General features: G+C 39.2%; 1 protein-coding gene across 1 annotated transcript in view; it reads left to right on the plus strand.

Annotated features, from left to right (window-relative positions):
- The window catches only part of LOC132833419 (sodium channel protein 60E-like), a 175,939-nt gene extending 152,958 nt beyond the window's left edge, over positions 1 to 22,981 (plus strand). The window contains exons 22-23 of the mRNA XM_060852087.1: positions 13,164 to 13,434; positions 21,897 to 22,981. Coding sequence (XP_060708070.1) covers positions 13,164 to 13,434; positions 21,897 to 22,903 — 1,278 coding nt within the window. The 3' untranslated portion in view covers positions 22,904 to 22,981. The remainder of the gene's footprint in view (positions 1 to 13,163; positions 13,435 to 21,896) is intronic.
- The last annotated feature ends 1,241 nt before the right edge of the window (positions 22,982 to 24,222 follow it).

Genomic DNA, 24,222 nt, shown 5'->3' on the forward strand with positions numbered 1-24,222 from the left:
CAGGTTTAAGAACCTAGTTGCAGGAAAAAAATGTTCAAAAATTGCTTCCCAACTTCTATTTTTCATCGCAGTATGCAATGACCACTTTCTCTCCGCAATATATATGTATACCTTGTAAAATTTAATGAACTGGCTTCTTCATGATTGTCTTCAGAAATTTAAGGCCATTCTCCTCTAAACATTGTGCATAATAGAAGGAATCTTTGCATCCATTCATGACAACTGTTGCTTTAATATAAATACTCTAGAAGCATAACAATTAGTTGGCTCTTTTGAACTGAAAGCATATATAATAAACTTCATTGATTAGATCGTAATTCCATACTTCATGGCTAATTTCCCTTCACAAGCAGTGCAACTGATGGAAGTTCCTATCATATTCTTCACCTCAAAGGTACTGACATGCCTTTTCCATAAAGATTTATTGACAGTTTCGCGGCATTCAACAAGTTAGGCAGAAATTTACCCAACTATTTCACTCTGTAACTCTGACCAGCAGAGAAATGGATCTTTGGTTTTCCCGTGTATTTGATTGTTTCACTTTTTAAAATTCCTTTTGTATGTGTTCAATGTGTCTGGGTTACATTCCTGTAGGAAAGCACTTGTTCTTGTTTAGCATAAGGACCTTTTCTTTCATAGGTCATATTTTATTCATTGTTTCCTAAAATCAGGATATTATCTGTAACAATATTCATTCTTTTGCTGTCATGCTGCACCTGTATCATGATGTATTCAATACTTTCCACAGCTGAAATGACCCCAAAGGGCATATCTGCCAAAAGGATTAAAAAGTTAAACTTTGATAAGTATAGTTGTTCTTTTCCATCATTGTTAACTTTGATGCTATGTCCTCAGTGCTTTATGTTGGTCAATATTCTTCTCTGTAGCTTTTCTTTAATGTTTGATTTTTAATATTTAACTTTTACATTATTTTCCACTCATCCATTATGTAACATAACCACTGTTACTATAATTTTAACCCAATGACTTGGATCTTTCACCTTCTTTATTACCTAATTTTCTTCATTCTAGCTGGAATGTAATGAACTTTAGCACAAAGTGCAAATAACATTCTTTTTGTTGAGCGAATGTATCTGTAATCAATTGTAACCAATATCTTATTTGCCTCAGATCATCACCTATTTGACATAAGTAATTGTCTCATTCTTATCCTCAGATGGCTACAATTTGCTTTAGGTTCTTTGATTCATCAGGATATTTTATTTTACTTATCATAAAATTAAAACAATGTAATTACCATGACATACATACATTTAGCTATAGGTTAGACATTGTTTACTTGACACAATTAACCTCAACTTCAAATTCAAAATATTTTTTTGATTAACTAATTCTGATTAGCTTTACTGCTTGTAAAGGAAGCTCTATTCCAGTCATTTATAAAGGTGCAAACATTTAATAAATGTTCAGTTATCCTACGATGCACTGCAAATATCTGCTTCCTGCAGATCTAAACTCTTTTCTCCTGAATTATCTGGCTGTGATTCAAACAACTTTTGGTTGAATTAGTTGCACACTCTGCTTTCCTGCCACACATTGGAAGTTTTTAATTGTATCAACATACCTTTCTGACACTTTTATGCTCTTATTGACTACAATATTTCTTTGATCTGCCCTATTATTGGCATGTGCAATGTGCAAGGACTGGCTGTTCTCACAGTTCCATAATTGGAATTCTAGATTTTGGTGCTTTTCTTTATCTTTCATGCACAACATTACATTTTCCTATTGCTTGATGTTGTGGTCCAAGTTAATTACTGACTTTGTATTAGATTTGCATAATATTGTACTTGGCTTCTTATAACCTACCAAAAGATAGCATAACATTAATTGGATTAATTTGATATAAACAGCAATGTAATTGCTTTATACTTAAAATCATCATCGGTCCAACATCTTGCCCGTCTGATATTTCAGCAATCCCCTATCCTTGCATTACTGACATCTAATCCTTCTAAAGTTATTAGCTGACTAACGTCCTATTTGATTGACAGAATGACTTGTCTGCCATCCTTACCTGTTTCATTTTCACTCTGAGACTGTCATTCCACAGAATGAATGCAGTTTTGGTTCTTGTTTGGCTCACAAGGATAATTTTCTTTTCCTTATTATGATTTAGCAAAATGGTTTTATCTTATCACCTCACATTTGGCATTAGGGTGGGCATTGTCCATTTCATGAAATTTAACTGAACTTGCAAAGATACTTCAATGAAAGCAAAGAACTGCAGTTGCTGGATATCTGAAAGAAAACCAGTAAGCGCTGGAGAAGCTCAGCAAGTCTGCAGTATCTGCAGAAGAAAACATTTAATATTTGACCCCAATGATTGTTTGTCGGAACTGAAAATAACTGGGAAAGGATGGCATTTATGCTGATGGCAAGATTGGGGAAGCAAATACATGGATTCAAGGTCCAGAGAGAGAGAAAAAATGGATAGGCACAAAAAAGAGATACCTGATGATAAGCCAAAAGAGATAAATGCTAGGGAGGTGCTAACAGAAAGGGTAAATGATTGAAAATTGGTTGGCTGTACTGGAGCAAGAGTCAAGAGTGTGGTCTTGGAAAAGCGCAGCAGGTCAGGCAGCATCCTTGCTTTTCCAGCACCACACTCTTGACTCTAATCTCCAGCATTGGCAGTCCTCAGTTTCACCGGAGTGGAGCAACCCATACAAATCAGGACCTAGGTATGTGGGGAAGGGCAGTGGACACAGAGGAGAGTGTTCACATTCTGAAATTGTTAAACTCATGTTGAGCTCTGAAAGCTGTAAGGTCCTCAGGCAGGAAAAGGTGTTGTTCTTCCAGCTTACGTAGAGCATCACTGTAAAACTGCAGCAGGACCTGGGACAGAAATGTTGCGATAGGAACACAGTGCTGTGTTGAAGTGGCAGGCAACTGGAAGCTAGGGGTCATTTTAACAGTAGGTATTTAGCAAAGGGGTCAACCAGTATAAGTTTCATCTCCCCAATGTACAGGAAACTACATTGTGAGTAGCAAAGACAATAGGCTAGATTGAATAAAGTACAGGTAAATTGTTGCTTCACCCGGAATGAGTGTCTGTGGCGTTGGATAGTCAGGACGGAGAAGGTAAATGGGCAAATATTGTACTTCCTGCTATTGCATGGGAAGGGATGTGCAGAGGTGTTGGAAGTGGAGGAGGAGTGAACCAGTGCTACTCCAGCACTTTCTGCTTTTGTTGCAGTGATACTTCATTTGTTTCATCATTCAAACTTCCACTCATATTACTTAAAAGACTTCTGGCATTGTATAAATCTTCTGGCTGTCTTTTATTGACTTCTGCTGATCTGCACATATATTCTCCCTGCAGATCCAGATTTTTTTTTTCTTTAGTAACATGCTGTGACACGTCCAACTCATATTTCAACTAATATTCTCTCTCTAATGATGCTTTCCACAGTGATCTGTATCCACATGGCTTGGCATCAAATCTAATGCATATTAGCTAGTTCTTCCTGTTTGGGATTAAAATCTTGTGGTGAACATATTGCCTTCTCTGCTATGTCCATTAGTCGTACCAGATTCCAGTTCTGCTCTCACTCAGCTCCACCTCTTGCCTCGTTTATCAAGTAAATAGCAATAAAGTGTTCTATAGGGTTTCCAAGACCCATGGTTGTATTAAAATCAGAGTATTTTCTTTATTTTACAGCAGTGCTGCAATAATTGATTAACTAGTCAACACTTAGTAAACAAAGAAAGGGAAATGAAGAAGGAGTGAAAGAGTAGTTAAGCAAACGTGTGTGAGCAAGACAGGTTTTCTGATTTATCAATAACAGTTTCCGTTGCTGAAAAGGCATAACGGACAATCAGAACATTTTGGCACATGTCAACAACACACACATTTGATTGCTTGAGTCTGCAATATAGAAAATAAAATGGGATCCTTTGAAAAAAAAACTGTCAAGAAAACATTTCTACAACTGTATTATTCCTCCAGCAAATCCTGTGTCCATTGCTCATTATTAAGCAAAAAGTTCTCACATATTAATGTGACTCCACAAGCTTTGAGGCTTAATGGAGTTTTGTTTGGAATTCCAGGCCATTATTATGAACTTCATGCTGAAAATGGAAATTATATTCACATTGATACTACAGTGAAGAGTTTTGACACTATTTTAAACAATTTATACAGCTTTGAATTCAAAATTATATCTTACCGATTAAAGTCTGAACTGCTATATCAGTTGCACACATTCATTGCATGAAAATGTGGCAGGGTGTAAATCAGATTGTCTATTAGAAGGACAATCCACATATGACAGATGGTGAAAATCTGAAATAAATCAGAAAACATAAAATATTTCTCACAGTTTCTAGTATTATTTCAGATTTTCCATTTCTGGATGACATTACTTGAAGTCAGAGAAGGTTAACCTAATCAAATTATTGGCTCAGTTTTAACATAAGATGGGCACATTGGACTATACATCAAGGTTTTTAAGTGTTCTATCCTTGGTGTCTGGTAATAATCAAATGCTTAGATGTTTTCAGCTTAAATTACTCTCAATTTGTCTGTAAGTGACCTCTTCTGAAGAAGCCTGATATTGTGCTTTGTACCATGTGAATGATTATTATTTATCTGGCATTAGCAGCCATTGCAAGGCTTGACTAGATCTTGGTGAGAGGCCCAAAAAACCTTAACTTTTCCATTTGTACATCAGTGATACAGCATGATTTACTTCAATTTAAATCAATCGTAGCTTGATATCAACATAAAACTATATAACAGAAAAACAAGATCATCCAAATTGATCTAAGCTCCAATTGATCTGTGGCCAAAGGACCTTAAAAGACTTTCTCAATGTCTTTCCCTGCTATGCAAGAGTCGAATCTACCATATCACCCGATTGCTCTTCATAACCCCAAACAACCAAACTTCCTGCAACACATACATCCCATCTGCAAACCCCTACACATTCGATAGCATTACCATCATTAAATCCCCCATGATCAATATCCTAGGGGTTAGCATTGATCAGAAATTGAACTGGTATAACCATATAGATACTGTAGCCCCAAGGGCAAGTCAGAAGCTAGGAATCCTGCAGTGACAAACTCACTGCCTGACTCCCAAACATTATCTCCCATCCACAATATACAAATCAATATAATAGGGAGGGCGGGGGGGGGTGTGATTTCCCAGTGATATTAATGCTAGACTATTAATCCAGAGACCCAGGTAAAGTTTTTCTGGAGATCTGGGTTCAAATCCGCTATAATAGATGGTAGAATTGAATTTTTTAAAAATCTGGAATGAAACATCTAATGAATCCATTACTAATCATTGTGGGAAAACCCATCTGATCCATTTAGGGAAGAAAACTATCATCCTTACCTGGCCAACATGTGACTCCAGCCCCACAACAATGTGATTGACTTTTAATTGCCCCCTGCACAATTAGGGATGGGCAATAAATACTGCCCTAAGCAGTAAGGCCCTCATTCCATGAATAATTAAAATAAAGACATACTTTCTGCTTTCCTGGATGAGTGCAGCACCAACAATACTCATCACCCAGGACACAGCAGCCCACTTATTAACATCACATCTATTAATATTATTTCCCTCTACCACTGACGCACAGTCGCAGCAGAGAGCAGCATCTACAAGACATAAAATTCACTAAAAGGCTTCCAAAACAACTTCTTCCAAATCACGGCCACAAACATTCAGAAGAACATTGACAGCAAACACTTGGGAACAGCATCACCAGCAAGTTCCCGTCATCATCCATACTGAGAAAAATATTGCCGTTTGTTCATGGTGCTGGGTAAAAATCTTGGAATGGCCTCCCTGATGGCTCTGTGGGTATCACTACATCCCAAGGAAATCAGTAGTTCAAGAACAATAGGCTGAAGTAATAAAGGTGGCTCTTTGAGGCTAGGAAGTCTCTAATTGACTCTCCAACATTGAGAACCTGACCATCACCCTTAATTGGACAGGCAACCTCTTTACATGCCAATTATGATTCACCCACATGAAAAATCTTAACTTTAAGCAATTTCCCCAGGAGAAAGATTTCTGATTTAAAAATTATCTTGATTCTACCTGTGACAAAAGTTAATCCTAATTCAGCTGCATGATTCTACATTTAAGAGTACAATACAATGCTTTATAAAGATTTAGCAAGCTCCTTACTTTTGTACTCTTTGCTCCTGAAAAAAGCCAAGGCTCCCACACTTTACATATCATTTTAACAACCTTCTCAACATACCCTGCCACCTTCAAACATTTGTGACACCCGTCCAGTTTTGTCTGGTTCTGTGCCTTTGAAGTTGCACTAAATAGGACAACAATTATCATCAAAAATTGATAAATTCAATTGTCATCATGTGTGAGGATTCCATAAGGCCATAGGTATAGGAACAGAATTAGGCCATTCAATTCAATGAGTCTGCTCCGCCTCTCGGTCATGGCTGATATGTTTCTAAACCTCGTTCTCCCACCGTCTCCCTGTAGCTCCTGCTCTCCTTACTAATCAACAACCTATGTATCTCTGTCTTAAATGTACTGAATGACTTTGCATCCACAGCCCTCTGCAGCAATGAGTTCCACAGATTCACCATCCTCTGGCTGAAGAAAGTCATCCTCATCTCAGTTCAAAAAGATTGCCCCTTTACTTAGAGGCTGGGCCCTCAGATCCTAGTTTCTCCTATGAGTGGAAACATCTTGTCCTCATTCACTCTATTCAGGCCTCTCAGTATCTGGTAAGTTTCTTTGAGATCCCCCAGTTTTCCTTCAAAACATTGACTATAGCCCGAAAGTGCTCAACTGCTCTTCATCCCCAGGATCATTCTTGCAAATCTCCTCTGGACCTCTTCCAATATCAACATATCGTTCCTTAAATACAAGGCCCAAAATTGCTCACAATATTCCAAAAGCGGTCTGACCAGAGCCTTATACAGCCTCAGCAGTACATCTCTGCTCTTGTATTCTAGTCCTCTTGAAATGAATGCTGACGTCGCATGTGCCTTTCTAACCGCCAATTCAATCTGCAGGTTAATCTTAAGAGAATCCTGAACGAGAACTCCTAAGACCATTTGTGCTTCAGATTTCTGAAGCCTTTCCCCATTTCAAAAATAGTCAATTCCTCTATGCTCCTTACCAAAGTGCATAACCTCACACTTTGCCACATTGTATTCCAGCTGCCAATTCTTTGCTCACTGTCCTCACCTGTCGAAGTCCTTCTGCAGCTTTTCCACCTACTCAACACTACCTATCTCACCACCTATTTGTGTGTCATCTGCAGACTTTGTCCAGATTGTTAATGTCTAACGTGAATAGTTGTGGTCCCAATACTACTGTCTTCAGAACTACATTAGTCACCAACTACCAACCTGAAGTCTCCTTTATCACTACTCTTTGCATTCTGCCAGTAAGCCAATTATTTATTCATGCAGTACCTTGCCCCTAATGCCATATGCTCTTACCTTATTTAGCTGCCAAATGTACAGAATCTTGTCAAAGACCTTCTGGATATCCTAACAGTTCGGGGTATATGAATAGGTAGGGTTTGGAGGGATATTGGCCAGGTGCAGGCAGGACTAGATTGGGTTGGGATATCTAGCTGGCATGGACGAGTTGGACCGAAGGGTCTGTTTCCGTGCTGTACATCTCTATGACTGTGACTCTATGACAATGACATCCACTGAATATCCTTTGTCCAACTTGTTATCTCCTCAAAGAATTCTAACAGAACTGTCAGGCATCTTATGATTCTATGACCTCCTCTTGACAAAGTTGTGTTGACTCAGCCCTATGTTATTCTGCACATTGAAGTACTTTGCAATCTCATCTTTATTAATGGACTCTAAAACCTTACCAACAACTAAGGTCAGGTTGACTGGCCTATAGCTTCCTGTCTTCTGCCTCCCTCCCTTCTTAAACAGGGATTTTACATTAGTCGGTTCCAATCCCCGGGACCTTTCCTGACTCCAGTGATTCCTGAAAGATCACCACCAAAGCCTTTACACTCTCCTCAGCAATCTTCTCTAGAATTCTGGGGTGTAGTCCATCCAATCCATGTGATTTATCCACCTTCAGACTTTTCAGATTAACCATCACCTTCTCCTTTGTAATGGCCACTCACCTTTTGCCTTCTAACTCTCTTGAAGTTCTCAAATGCTGCTGGTGTCTTCCAAAGTAAAAACTGATAAAAAGTACCGATTCAATTGCTCAGACTTTTATTTGTTCCCTATTACTACTTCTCCAGTTTCATCTTCCAGTGGCTCAATGTCCGCTCTTGCCTCTCTCTTACTTTTTAAATATCTTGCTATCTTCTTTTATATATGTGCGAACTGACCCTCATATTTCAACTTCTCCCCCTTTGTTGCTTCTTGTGTTGTCCTTCACTGTTTTTTTATCATGGCTTCCCAATCCTCTGGCTTCCCACTAACCATCACCCAATTGTATATTGTTCCCTTTGCTTTGATGATGTCCTTGACTTCCCTCATCAGCCACAACTGCCTTAACTTCCCCTTAGGATGTCTCCCGCAGAAAAATGGCCCTTTTCAGCAAAAACTAGACAACATATGCCAGTGTATCTTTACAGTTAATTACAGTTGAATTAACTTTTTTTTAAGTTGACCAAGATGTGTGATTCCCTCCCCAAACCACCCAACCTCTCAACCTCCCTTTACCCATTTAAGACTCTTCTTAAAACCGATCATTTTGACAAGGCGTTCAGAAGGAATGTTGTTCCAACAATCCTCACTACTCTTTTGTTTCTTGGTAGTACAGGTCACAGGATGGAGAATAATAGTTTTCTATTCTGTACGGTCCACTTCTGCCTCCTCAGCAATTGTTGCTGACTCAGCAAAGAGTGAGCTTGTGATCCTAAATCCTCATCTCTTGACCTCACTGGGAAATTGGGAACCCTTGCTATAGATAGTACATTCTGAAATATCAATAAATCTACATTGTTCTGGGTGTGGCAAGCTTCATGAGCATTATCAAAGCCGTACTAATTCATCATATTCATGTTGAATTATTTAATGGCAGATTGACTTTGGTGATAATATAGGGGTACTTGTAAGATGCTAGTCACCAAGTAAACAGACTCAACTTACTTCAACAATGTAAAGCTACAGCTACCATAGCCTTACTAGACCGTAAGGCTGTTCTCTCAGGAGAGAGACAATTAGTGATGGTTTAACCTGGGGTCATCGTGCAAGAGAGATTCCTTCATGGTAATCTCTGTCAGTGTGGGAATTAAACTCATGCTGTTGGCATCAATTAACAATACAAACCAGCTGTCCAGCCTACTCAGCTAACCAATCCCCTCAGCCTGAGTCTTACAGCCTATGTTAGTGATTAGACTGATCCAGTTAGTGGTCAGTGTTGACCAATTAACAATCAGAACTGGGTCTTCCTTTGGAAGTTTTCATGGATTGCAGCATTGATGTCTGGTTCTGGAAGTTGCTGCAATGTACAGACCTTGGAAGCCCATGTAGCCAGTAAGAAAATTAGAGAAAAGGTGGCTGTCCACCAGCAGCAGCAGCAGCATGACAACCATCACAATCCCCTGCCACATTGCAAGCCTGAAGGCTGGGGCAATGGAGTGAATGTTTGTGTACATCTCCAGCAGTCCCTGTGGAACCAGTCCTAGTTCTCCAGGGCAGCCACCAGTCAGACAATTGTATGGTCACTGCACTGCTACAGCCTCAGGGCAATGAGGGCCATTACATCTCGGATGCCTTTTTGCCACTGCTGCTCCTCCTTGTGGATTTGGATGAAGTCACTGATTGCCAAAACCACAGGGCCCTTTTCTGATGGGGATTGAGCCAGTGTCTGGTTTCCAGCAGAACTCTGAATGATAGTAGCCTGGGGCAAATTTTTCCATGGCCAGATTATGTATGAACGTGCTCTCTGTCCACAATTCCCAAATTATCTGGGTTGTTGGAATGGCAGGAGATAGCTTAGATGATGTTTGCTCTGATGCTTCAGTACTCTTGTCCTCAGAGTCAAGATGGCCACTTCTGAGGGAATCAACTGTTTCTCCACAAAGAGTAATGGTTAGGAGGCTGGAGAAAGCTACAAGATACAAGTGAGAGAAGGCTTCATGGCCAGTGGTTTATAATGATGCGTAATGTTTGAGAATGAGAGTGTGGTTAACAGGAGAGTGGCAATGGGATAAAAAGGTTTGGAGGGATGTGGATGTGTTGGCATCCCCACAGGAATGGTCCCAGCATTCTCCGTGAGAGCAAGGACTCCCTCCTTATAGGAATTAAGAAGCCGGATGTCGGGCAGCAGCTCTATCCATACCCACTTTACCTTGTCCTTGTTGTCTTCACCTTTAATGACAGAAAGTAAGGAAATGAGAGGGATAATAGTGATTGGCAAAATTGTTTGTGTTGGAGTATTTGGGAAAAGTTGGTTATGTGTTCTGAAGACCTGACATAAAGGCCATACAATATTAATGGTGTGAAGGTTGGAAGGCAACAAGAATAAGTGAGGAAAGTTGGTACAAGTGATGGTTTGATGGCTGGGTGGGAGATGGGTGCAGTAACAAAGGTAGAGTGAGTGTGAAGTGGCAAAGAGAGGTGTGGTGCTTACCCTGGCACAGCAGAGGACACCAGAGAGTCATTGAGCCATTGAGTCATACACAGCATGGAAATAAACACTTCAGGGTCATTGGGACAAAGTGAGGACTGCAGATGCTGGAGATCAGTATTGAGTGCGATGCTGGAAACGCACATCAGGTCAGGCAGCATCCGAGGATCAGGAGAATTGACATTTCGGGAATAAGCCTTCATCAGGGAAGGCTCAAAATCATTAGCCTTCTTTCTGCAGAGCCAGCTGTTTCTCTGCATCATGGAGATGGCACCGTTCTGGGTGGCAATATTGAATCAGGCTGGGAGAGTCTGGTGGTGTGGCCTCCTCTGCTAGTCCTCTGGAAAGATGATACCTCTCAACTGTGCCACCCTGTCTACCAAGACCTCTAAGTTTCTGTCAAAGAAATGTGATGCCATCTTCCCTTTCACCATCATGCCTGACTCTGCCTGTTGTGAACAAGACAGCTTTGCAATGCTAGTGTTCATCCAGGTGCACAATTGCCTGTTGAACATGGTCCAAATGAAAAGGGTATGGTCCTTCAGCAGATATCTAGTGATTGGTGTGTGGGAATGATGCATAAGCTAGAATAGAAATCACATGAGAGTTACCACATGGGTGCGGTAAGTAATTAATCAGGTGGGTTTGGTAAATACGGCAAGAAACTTGCTCAATCTTGTGGCAACAAACCCTCTAAACTACAGAACTTTGGTGAGATCACAGCTGGAGTACAGTGTGTATTTCTAGCCACCACACTACAGGAAGGATGTGATTGCACTGGACATGTTTCAGAGGAAATTCACCAGCATGTTGCCTGGCTTGGAAAATTTTATCTATGAAGAGAGGCTGGATGAGCTCAGGTTGTTTTCTTCTGTGTAGAGAAGGTTAGGGGAGGGGGGGACCTGATTAAGGTATATAAGATTGGATGCGATTGCCAGGATTGGAGGGCTTGAGCTTATAGGGAGAGACTGAATAGGCTGGGGCTGTTTTCCCTGGAGCGTCGGAGGCAGAGGAGTGACCTTAGAGTCATAGAGATGTACAGCATGGAAACAGGCCCTTCCATCCAACTCTTCCATGCCAACCAGATATCCCAACCTAAACTAGTCCCTCCAGCCATGACCCGGCCCATACCCCTTCAAACCCTTCCTATTCATATACCCATCCAGATGCCTTTTAAACGTTGCAATTGTATTAGTCTCCACCAGACCTTACAGAGGTTTAAAAAATCATGAGGGGCATGGATAGGATAAATAGACAAGATCTTTTCCCTGCGGTGGGGGAGTTTAGGTTTAGGGTGAGAGGAGAGATTTAAAAGGGACCTAAGGGTCCACCTTTTCAAGCAGAATTTGGTGTGTACATGGAATGAGTTGCCTGAGCAAGTGGTGGAGGCTGGTACAATTGCAACATTTAAAAGGCATCTGGATGGGAAATGAATAGGAATGATTTAGAAGGATATGGACCACATGCTGGCAAATGGGACTAGATTAGGTTGGGATATCTGGGGAGCATGGGTGAGTTGGTTCTGTTGTTCTGATCAAAGGTTCTGTTTCCGTGTTGTATATCTGACTCTATGACTTAATTGAGAGGTATGGACAGGGAATTTAGGAAGGGTCAATAACAAGGGTGCAAAGTGAAAGACTGAAGGTTGAGAGGGATTTGAGGAAAACTATTTTCACCCAGAGCGTAGGGGAGTCTGGACTGCACTACCTGGGAGTGTAGATGAGGCAGTAAACCTCACAACTCTTAAAAAGTATTTGGATGAGCACTCGAAGTGACATAACATTCAGGGGTATAGGCCTAATGTGTGAAATTGAAACCAATACAGGTGTAAGCATATTTTTGGAAATACAAACTATATGGGCCAAAGGGCCTCTTCTGTACTATATGATTCTATGAATCTATGAATGCAGCAACCATCAGTGGAACACTTTTCATTGCATGTTACAATATTCAGATTGCTCACTTCCTCAGCACAAGTGAATATAGAAGGATGGATATTACCACAGTACAGTGGCTGCACCATGCCTTAATATTAGCTGATGTGAATACTATGTAACATCTGCATCTATGTGTCACATTTATAAATCAAAATGGCACACTTATACTCTAATTTAACTATATTTGGAGCGGTCAACTCAATGGTTAGCATGTAGTTCAAAATAACACAAACACACATTTCTCTGTCTCCTGTTCTGGATAAGTTAAACTTGGTGACCTGCCGCATCCACCATTCCCTTGGGAGTGGAAGGCAATGGCAAACTACTACTGACAAAAAATGACAAGAAAATTGCTCAAAGTGAACTATCAGCAGACAATGAGCTAGGAATTTGCTTTTGACCATTGCATACATGAATGTATGAATAGTTGTATTTATCAACACAATATCAAACAAAAGAAAGCAGAAGCAAATATGGAATTTAACTTGCACTGTTTCATTTTGGTTGTTTTTCTAAGTTCTTGATCTTGTATTTGTAAATCTTAATTAAATTGCAATTTTTAGAGCCAAAGATTTTTCTAAATATGTGACTGAGATTCATGTGATTTATTTTCCTAATTCTTCATTTCTCTTCCCTAGAATGTGATTCTTTACAAGTTCTACAAGTTAGTGAGCCATAGATGGTTTGAACCATTCACCATTTTCTTGATAACATTGAATGTGCTGGTGATGGCATGTGATCATTATGGACAGACAAAAAGATTTGCCTTAGTTTTAAATTGGTTCAACGTAATATTTGCAGCTCTATTTACAGTTGAAGCAATTTTAAAACTGTTAGGCCAACGCCAATACTATTTCACTCAAGCTTGGAATATCTTTGATTTTCTAGTCGTCGTTCTTTCCCTTGTAGGTAAGCCACATTTTACTCCTGTTCTTTCTGATTTAATAAAAATCACTTTTTTAGGGAGATGATGTTCAACAGAGGGAAGGAAAAACAACTTTGTGGAGAAATGCTCAGACACAACACCAAGTCAACCAGCCAAGAAACAAATTAAATTAATTTCATGGAGATCCTCCTCATTGATATTAAATACACTAAGATATATTTTAAGATATTTTTCATAACTTTTAAAATGGTTAAAACTTTCATTTTCCTTATGATGGTGGGGTAAAGAAAACCATTCAATCTTTGTTATAAAAGCGGATGGTTGAGATCTAAAATAAAAACCGAAAGTACTGGGAAAACTCGACGGGTCTAACAACATTTTTGGAGAGTGAAAATCAGAGACCATTTTTAATTCCAATATGATGCTTCAGAAAAGCACTTTCTGTTTTTATACAATCCTATCAGGTATTTGCTAATTTCTTATGTAAAACGTTCTTTCCTCACAATACTGAAAAAAATATGTTTCGAAATCTTGTATTGAGTATCCCCATAACATGCATTGCACATTCTGCAATGTGTAAAGTGATGTTTTCATTATTTCAGTTACTGGTATTATTTATTCTTGGGATGAGCTCTCTGTACACATTGTCTTTTCAGTTTTTTTTTGCCTTGTGGTCTTTGTTCAGCCCATATTCCAAAAATGCACAAGTAATGAACCATGGTTGTTTCTTTGAAAATTGTTATCTTTGTTTTACATGAAGAATAATGGATGTTTCTATATCAAAGGAAATTTTACTCAGGAAAGAACTTATGTTCATTTCTAAAACATAAATATGCAACCCTACAAAGGTCATATTTATATTTTCCTCTCACTAGGGGCCTTGCTCATTGGGAGCATAGATTCAAAATAGATTGTAATACAAGTCTGATTTCCTGCCCATTGGTTAAAATGGTTGGGCAATGGCATAGAAGTGATGTCACTGGTGTCATAATAAAGAACCCCATCTAATGATTTGCAGTTATCACTTGAATTCTGCTATGGCAGACGATGAAATTTGAATTCAATAATAACTGGAATTAAAAGCTGACCTAATTGTGAACATGTAACCACTGTCGATTGTTGTAGGAATCTAGATAGTTCATTAAAGTCTGTTTGGGGAAGGAAATCTGCTGTCCTTACTTGGCCTGGGTTACATGTGACTCCAGACCCACAGCAGTGTGATTGGTTCTTAGGTGTTGCATGAAATGGCCTAGCAAGTCACTGAGTTGCACTAGACTGCTAAAATCAGGAAGGAATGACTGGAGGGACTACCTGGCATCAACCTAGTTGCTGGCAATGACATTGGGAAACCATTCCTGATAATTCTGCAAGGTTCTTCTTGTCAACATGTTGGAGGCTCATGCCAAAATTGAGAGAACCATTCCAAAGACAAATCAAGCAACTGCCTAGTAAAAACATACTCAGAGTCATACCTCAGACACTGCTAACACTACTCTGCCCTCTCAGAGGTGGCAATACAATGAAGAAAGTTGTCACAGAGGTCTCAACAATGACTAAGATCCCACAAAATCTTGTGGCACCAGGTTAAACATGCACAAGGAAACCCCCTGCTGATTCCAACCTATCTCCACCCACTCCCTGAGATGACAAAACAGTGCTCCATCACATGGAGGAAGCACTGGGAGGGTATGCCTCAGAATGTACTCTGCATGCAGGATTTAAAATTCCATCACTGAATGTGGCTCAGTGGGACTGAGCATCTTAGCAGCTAGAAAGGGTCTGTGGCAAGTAGTAAGGGATCCAGCAAGAGGGAAATATCTACTTCAAACAGTTCAAATAGATCTAGCAATTCAGTACCTGGATTGCATAAAGTGCTGTGGGCTGCATCAGAATTGTATAATCTGCAAATTCATGGCCTTCATATCTGCCATGCTATCATTATGATCAGCTGGAAAAGCACTCTTTTTTCGATGCAGAGTGCCTGATAGCTTTCCAGGAGCAGCAGCAGGTACACCTAAAAACATGTTGTCACCCTGTTGAAGCTACAACTCAGGGCTACTTACATGTCAAAAAGTGGACATGTAATGGACCTGACTAAGTGATCCCACAAACAACAGTTTAGATGTAAGCTCTGACGTCCTGCCACATCTAGTTGTGAAAGGTAGTGAGCAATGTAACTGCTATCAGGAAGCGAAGGCTTCACGAATAACCCCATCCTCAATGATAGGGGTGTGTGTGTGTGTGTGCTCGCGCGTGTGTATGTGTGTGTGTGGGGTGTGGAGTGGAGCGGGGTGGTGTGCAGAGCATCAGTGTAAAAGCCCAGACTGAAATATTTGCACACATTGTCAGCCAGCAATGCTGACTGGATGATTCATCCTAAGGTCTTCAGGATCACTGATTCCACTCTTCAAACAATTGGATTCATTTCATGTGCTATTAAGAAAAGGCTGAAGGCCTGCAAGAACTCAAATATGGTTTCACAACAGTCAAGCAATAATACTGAAGGCTTGTGCTTTAGAATTAGTCAAGCCCCTGGCTAAGTGTTCCATCGCAATTACAACATCTGTATTTCCCAAACAATGTTGAAAATTGGTCAGATATGACCAGTGCAAAAAGTAGGACAAATCTACTCCAGCCAATTACCTCCCAATCCACTTACTCTCCATCATAGCAAAGTGATGGATGGGGAATTGGCAATGCTATGAGACAGCACTTAGAAATGAATTATCTGCTCATTGATGCTCATGTTGGACCGTCAGCTCCTGACTTCATTCGAGCCCTGCTTGAAACATGGACAAAAGTGCTGCACTCCAGAACGGGGATAAGAGTGCTCGTCCTTACTAACAAAGCCGAATTTCAGTGAGTATGGCATCTAGCGGCCTGAGCAAAACGGGATCAATGCGAATCAGAGGGAAACTCTGTACTGGTTGGAGTCATATCGAGCACAAAGGAAGATGATTGCAGTTTTTGGAGGTCAGTCATCTCAGCTCCAGAACATCTCCGCAGGAGTTCCTCAGGACAATGTCCCAACCTCAACCATCTTCATCTGCGCCATCAATGGCTTTCCCTCCACCATAAGGTCAGAAAACATGGTGTCATAGTTTACCAGCATTAAAAGTAACCCTTCAGCCCACTGTGTCCACACCTGTCATCAAGAATCTATCTACTCTTATAGAACTTGACACATAGTTTTACATGCTATGTTGTTTCAAGCACTCATCTTGTCAAAATACTTCTTAAAATACAGTGATGGCTCCCTCTACCACCTTTTCAGGCATTGAGTTTCAGATCTACACACTTGCTCCCCAAGTGCTTTCTGACCCCTAATACTTTCAGTGTGCACACCATTGCCTTGGTATTTTTCTTAAAATGCATCACCTCACACTTTTCAGGATGAAATTTTATTTGCTTGACTGCCTAAAGCCTGTCCACATCCAGAAGGTAGAAGTCAAGAGTGTCAAGAATACTTCCCACTGGCCTGAATGAGTGCAACTCCAGTAATACACAAAATCCTTGACACCAACCGGGACAAAGTAGTCAGTTTGATTGGTAACCAATTTACCAACCTGAAAATTCCTTTCCTTCACCACTTATGTGTCAGTGGCAGCAGTACATTCCATCAACAAGATGCTCTACAGTAACTTATCAAGACTTGTCTGACACAACCTTCCAAACCTGCACCTTCTAGCACCAGGAAGGACAAGGGCATTGATGCATGGGAACAATACCACTTGCAAGTTCATCTCTAAGGCAACATACTCTCCTGGTTTGGAATGACATCATAATTTCTTGACTGTCACGAGTCAAAATCCTGGATCAAATCCTTCCTAAAAACACAAGTGACAAAGGATTGCAAATGTTCAAGAAGGCAGCTCACCATCATCTTCTTCAGATCAACAAGTGATGGGCAATAAATGAAGACTTAGCCAGCAACATCCATATGCCATGAAAGACTGTTAAAAATTCATATGTAACTCTGCCTAAATTTCATTTTAATATCTTTTGATGGCTTATGCCTCTAGAATGTTAAAAATCATGCAATACCAGGTTATAGTCCAACAGGTTTATTCGGAAGCACTAGCTTTCGGAGCGCTGCCCCTTCCAAATGTGATTGTGGAGAATAAGATTATAAGACACAGAATTTATATCAAAAGTTTCCAGTGTGATGTAACTGAAATTATATAATGAAAACGATCTGAATTGTTTAAGTCTCTCAAGTTACATTACAAGTTACAAAAGTAACTTTTTAAAAGTTACATAACTTTTTAAAAAGTTTTGTGGTTTACATATGAAAGAACTGATACCAACATGGTCATTCTAAAAGATGAGTGATTGAACAAACAATTCAAGTCTTTTTTCAATATATAATTTCAGTTACATCACATGGAAACTTTTGCTATAAATTCTGTGCCTTACAATCTTATTCTCTACAATCACCTGATGAAGGAACAGTGCTCTGAAAGTAGTGCTTCCTAATAAAATTGGTGGACTATAACCTGGTGTTGTGTGATTTTTAACTTTGTCCACCCCAGTCCAACACCGGCGTCTCCAAATCATGCCTCTAGAATGTTATTGGAAAATGGCCTTTCCCTAAATGCAGCTGATTTGTGATTTATAACCACTGAATATTTTCTGTATCATTCAATTCAAACTATCTAATTATATTATAATCAGTGGTAAGCCATATCTGGGTCATATCTGATTCTCATCTACCAATATTACATCCACTAAAATACTTACTAAAACCACAAAATAACAATAATAAATTGTAGATCAGATTTTTAAAAATTCCAAAATCAGGTCATATTGAGCACATGCCTCAAGCTTATGCCATTGGTCAAACTGTTACTATAATCGCATTCATAAACAACACTTAGATAATAACAAAAAAATGTGTTTAATAAATGAAATTCAACAGTTTAAGATGAATATGATCTCTTCAGTCATCATAATCAACAGAGACAAGTAGAATTTTAATAAATCAATCCAAGTTAAGGATGATAAAGTTTAGACTGAACAACCTTCATCCAATTTTTACTTGCCTATATTATGCTGTAGATGTACAATGAGGATTGAGAATGTTCGTGCTACTTTTTGATACCACCCTCATTCAAAAGACAGATTTTATTCATTCTGGCGTTAGTGCTGTGCTTGCTAATCAATACTCTGAAGTATCACCTCATTGCCATAAAATCCTTGCTGTATAACTATACAATCTGGAATGCAGCAGACTTTGTCAGATACCCAACAGTCTGATTTTTGTTTTCACTGTTTCAGGAGACTTTTTGCAGGGCTATATCTGTTTTTCTTTGCGTATTCTCGATGTACATTTTTTCATGGTTTGTATTTTAATTCATAACATGATTTTGAATTGCATTTTGCTCCACTTTTGTTCCAAATACTCTATATTCTGAGTTTGATGCAAAAAGAGAGCATTTCTCTGGGAATTCCCCTTACCTTTGGGAAATTGAGGAAAGTGTCATGTCTGTAATAGTCAAGTGAAATTGTGCCTATCCAAAGAGTCTCAAACCTAATACATATCACATATACTTGTACACTTACTCTTACATGATGGAGTTCGTGCTGCAGTATGGTGGATGACATTGAGTATCTAATAAAATGATACAGCAGTGCTAATTAAGTAACATATTAGCTCAAAGTGCAAATGAAGGAATAATTCCAAACAGGAAGAGAAAGATGCAAGAATGGAAATTGACCTAAGAGTCAAGTGGCTCTTGCTAACTACTTTAAAGCACAGAAATAATCATTTTAATGTCACTACCTCTTTTGTTTGAAATCACCTGCAAGTTTAACAAATTCATATTAAGTTTAGAAACTCAAGTCATTGATAGTAAATGAAATTAAAAATCACACAACACCAAGTTATAGTCCAACAAATTTATTTGGAAGCACTAGCTTTCGGAGTGTCGCTCCTTCATCAGGTGACAACCACCTCGAGCTTCCAAATAAACCTGTTGGACTATAATCTGGTGTTATGTGATTTTTAACTTTGTCCACCCAGTCCAACACTGGCAACTCCAAGTCGTAGTAAATGAAAATAGTAGTGCTCCCACTACTATTGACCTCTGCCAAACCTTAGTTTATTTCTTCAGCCAAGTGTGAGCCTTGTAACCAGTAACAATTGATTTCTGCCCTACCTTTCAAAGAACAGCAAGGTTCCCTGGCCAATATTTCTGCTTCAGTTAGCATCATCGCAAAAAACAGATACCCTAATCATTACCACCTTATTTTTGTGGGCCCTTGCTGAACAAAACTTGACTAAAATACTTTCTTTAATACACAAGTAGCTACACTTCTAAATTATTTAATTGACTTAAAACACATTATAACATCCTGAAAGAAAAAAAGTGCTACATTAATGCATTTTTAAAATTCTAAGAATATTGTATTTTATTGTATAACATTGTTATAATCGGTCACCTTGCCTATACAATCTTAATAAATACATTTAGAATGTCTAAGTATGCTCTAAATTTACTATTTTCAGTTTAGATTGTCACTTTACAAAGGAATCAGGGAATTTTGTCAGAATTTTTTTCTCACCTGAAGCCATGCTGTCTGATGTTTGTTGAATTATTGTGGGCTGGAAAATCCTTGTGTTGCCTCCTGAAAATCAAGTCCATTATAGACCACAGATATGAACTAAGACTTATGGATCTGTAGCTGCCTGTGTCTATTTTTTCACTATTTTAGAAATAGACACTATATTAACCTATTTAAGTATCCTTTGACTTTTCCGCTCCATTATAATGATTACTAGTGTCTCAACAAATCTCCTTAACAGTTGCTTCCAACAATGGATGAATACCTCATTATCCTCAGAATGAATTTGTTTTCAGTTCCTTTGGCACATATATCACTTTTATTGATATCACGGTCTTACATTATGACTTGATAATCTTTTCACATTCCAGGTCTTCATATGCATTTTTGGTAGATCAACTTTCAAAAACTCCTGATCAATTGGCAACAATTTATTTCCATTTTAGTTTGTTCTTCTATTAAAGGCACCGAGATATTTCTATAGCATTTTTAAAAATTGTCTGAGACTGCAGTTAAGGAGCATTGACTCACAAAATTGCAGTGTTCTGAATTAAAGAAATAGGAAAATTTCTTTAAAGAAAACTCTCAAATAGAATTATCATTCTATTCAAATTACCACTAACTTGTAGAAGTTTTAATGTCATTTTACCCATTTCAAAAAGTCCAAATCCCGAAAACACAAATTCTAAGCTATAATATACCAATCAATGCTTTTAAGGGATGAACAAAGTTTGCACCGACATTTTAATACAGATAAGGTTGAAAATTTGATAACAGAACTGGCTATATATGTAATTAAATAAGCTATAAATAGGTTTGATTTTTATTACATTGGCGAGTGTTTAGTGTTCATAAATAATGTTAAAGACTGCATTTTTAAATGGTTAACATGTTTTACACAATATTCCAGGACTGACCCTTATATATATCTCTAAAGGAAACCATTTCCGTGAGCACAGTAATTAATCTTGTTTGGAGTTTACTACCGTGTGCGTAATGGGTTTTTCCCCCCTTCGTTCACGGAATGCAGGCATCGCAGCTCTGACATTACGCAGCCCTAAAAGTGTCAAAAAAAAGCTTTATTTCAGGTCGTGTGATTATGAATTGTACCGAATACAAACAAATACAAATGCTGAAGAATGTGTAACTCAATGTCAACAATCGAATCAGAAATTGCTGGAAAAACACCGCGTTCTGCAAAAGAGTGGCTGGACCCGAAACTTTAACCCTGCTTTCTCTCCACAAATGCTGCCAGACCTGCTGAGTTTTTCCCCCCCAGCAATTCCTGATACGGTTTTTGATTTCCAGAATCCGGACTTTTTATAACTCAACCTATCCCTTATGCTCCTATCTGATCATTGTGATTGTAATTATTTTCAGTCTTTATTGCAAATTTTCAATGTTGCCAGTGTTTCAATTTAGTCTTTTAAAAACAAAATCAATGGCATCTGGAACCTGTATACATGCTTTTTTTTCGTGTTTCTTCTACTTATCAATGATCAATGCTTCAAATGTCGAAAACGATCCCCCCCCCCCCCCCCTCTCAGAAAGGCAGAGTCCACTGAGCTTAAACCAAGTTAGATGCGAATGATTATCTGAGAGGGCAGGAATACATCCCAGAACTGAAAATCTTCGCCTAGCGTTGAAGAAATATTGTTCTACATGCAATTACAGCATGTGCATCCATTCTACTCTATTGAACGGTCCCAGGATCAGACAAAACAAATCATATCTGGATTAATGCATTCGTCATTCCGGAGTGAAAATCTTCATCATATTATTTGGATTGGTTTGCTTTAATGGTGTTAACACTGATAAGGAGTCAGAACTTAAATATGCGTTTAAAATTAAAGTGCGTGATCATTTGGAATTTAACTACTCCCGCTTTTGTACTGATCATTTTCCTGTTTTATTCCTTCAGGAATCTTGTTGGATTCATCCGCATCCAAAAAGCAAGGGGTTTCTCCGACTATTTTACGCGTGTTCCGAATTGTAAGGCTGGCGCGGTTGTTGAGGTTGGTGAGATCCTTGAAGGGGATTCGGAAGTTGCTGTTCACGTTGGTGATATCCATCCCGGCCCTTTTCAACATCGGCCTGCTCCTCGGCCTGGTCATGTTCATTTATTCAATCTTGGGGATGAGTTTGTTCCGAGACCTTCCGAGAGAATCGCCAATAAACGACATGGTCAATTTCGAAACTTTCGGCAATAGTATGATGCTTCTGTTTAGACTGACAACAGCCGCCGCTTGGAATGAGATTCTCCACGTGATGATTAACTCCCCTGTCCAGCGGCAGTTTGTATCGTTCACCTACATGACATCGTACATCGTGGTCGCGTATATCGTGATTATCAATATGTACGTCGCTGTCATTTTAGAAAACTTTCACGAAGCCCAAGAGCAAGAACTCGCTGGAGTGACAGATGAAGACGTGGACATGTTTTACGAGGTCTGGAGTAATTATGATGTGAAGGCGACACAGTTCATCACATACGACCAATTATCTGATTTCCTAAATGAACTCAAATCTCCTTTACGAATACCAAAACCTAACGCAGTGAAAGTTGCGGCTCTCAACCTCCCATTAACTAACGGTGACAAGCTGCACTGTCTGGATGTGCTGGAAGCTCTCAGTGCTGTTATCGTTGGCAAAGTAACGGAGTCAGAGCCTCTCAAGAAGCTAAGTGGAGAAGTTTTTAAAATGTCAGTGAAAGTATTCCCCATTCGGAACACCTTGGAAACGCTCACGACCACGTTCATGTTACGAAAGGAATTCAAGGCTGCGTTAACCATTCAGAAAGCGTTTCGAAAGTGGAAATTACGTCAAAACCATACCACAGCCAAAATGAAACTTGAAAGATCTTTCAGCTCCTTGAGAAAATCGCTCCGAAGTCTCCGTTCCAGCAGGCCGACCTCTCCTTTAACATGATTTTCACCTGGTTATTAGTAGAAGCGTAGACAGTGCGAAAGCGGAACCCTTCACTTTAATGGGTGTCTTTTGGTGATTTAAAAGCAATATGTTAATCACCGTTACGTTTCTTAATCCTCTTGTGTCATTGTTATGTACGAATTTGACTTTATAACCTAAATATACCGTTTATTTGGGAAAGTTCATCAATGACAATGGATTATCGAAGGCGTTGGCATATCAACTAAATGAAGTATCAGTCGTCCAATTGCAGTTACATGGACAGCAGTGTCTTCGGGGAGAGGACAATAGGTCATGGTCAATAAATATGAATATATCATTAATTTTAAAAAGGTTAAATGAATGTAAATAGTAATATCTCATCAATAAAAAGTCGAAATGAATGTTGGAGCCATAACCAAAGTATGTGTTTGCGGCCCATAACACACGGAAGTAACACAGTGCACAACAGGCAGCGCAAAAAGTTAGTCTTGTAGTTTGTACTTGAAAGGCGTGATAGTTCCATATCTCAGTAAGACCTTTCTTCGGAGCCCCTTTAAAGCCTCCCAGCAACGTCACATATCCTTCAAGGAGCGAGAATACTTGACCTTTGTCAATGATCTTGAATGGCAAATAATTTATCATAGTTCAAGTGCCTTTTCGAGTAACGCTTGCACCGTTAGTTCACTTCTTTTGATTTCTCTACTTGGCAGTTCACCGAAGATTCCAACTTGAACCCAAAGTCCGAATTTTGGAAAATTTTAGTTTGCACCAGATTTGTGACACACTAGCATTTTTGTAAGGATGGGGTGATTTCCTATAGGAATTTATTTTGAAATTAAGTATAACATTGTCGAAGACATGTTGTTTAAACCTTTCATTTTGCACTCCTGACAACAAATGTAAGGTTTCCAAATTTCACTGAGTCGTAACGAATTAAACTACAGGAGAGATGGGTGCTGATTGGTTGGCATGACAACTCTGATTGGCCAAACCATTACCAAGGGCAAAGCAAATGGGAACCTTTCTCTCCGTTCCCAGCCAAATAAAAAAAACACACCCTGCTTGAACATACTTCTTTTGTTTCCAGAGAATTGATTCCGCATTAGTGTTCCATCTCGCAAGTACAAATACACCACGTTATGATCTGAACTGATCATTGTCAGTGTAGCTATTCGTGACGTCAGGATCGCTGGGCAATGAAGTTCATTTGCAGAATCATATCTAAGAGTAATACTTTGGTTTTGGGTTTTGCAAGTAGAACTGATCAAGTACGGTCTGTCCTCTGCCTTCTCTGAACAACAGAAGAAGTATGATGGTTGATTCAACCAGGCAAAAGC

This window comes from Hemiscyllium ocellatum, chromosome 1, assembly GCF_020745735.1.
Source record: "Hemiscyllium ocellatum isolate sHemOce1 chromosome 1, sHemOce1.pat.X.cur, whole genome shotgun sequence".
Classification (NCBI taxonomy): domain Eukaryota; kingdom Metazoa; phylum Chordata; class Chondrichthyes; order Orectolobiformes; family Hemiscylliidae; genus Hemiscyllium; species Hemiscyllium ocellatum.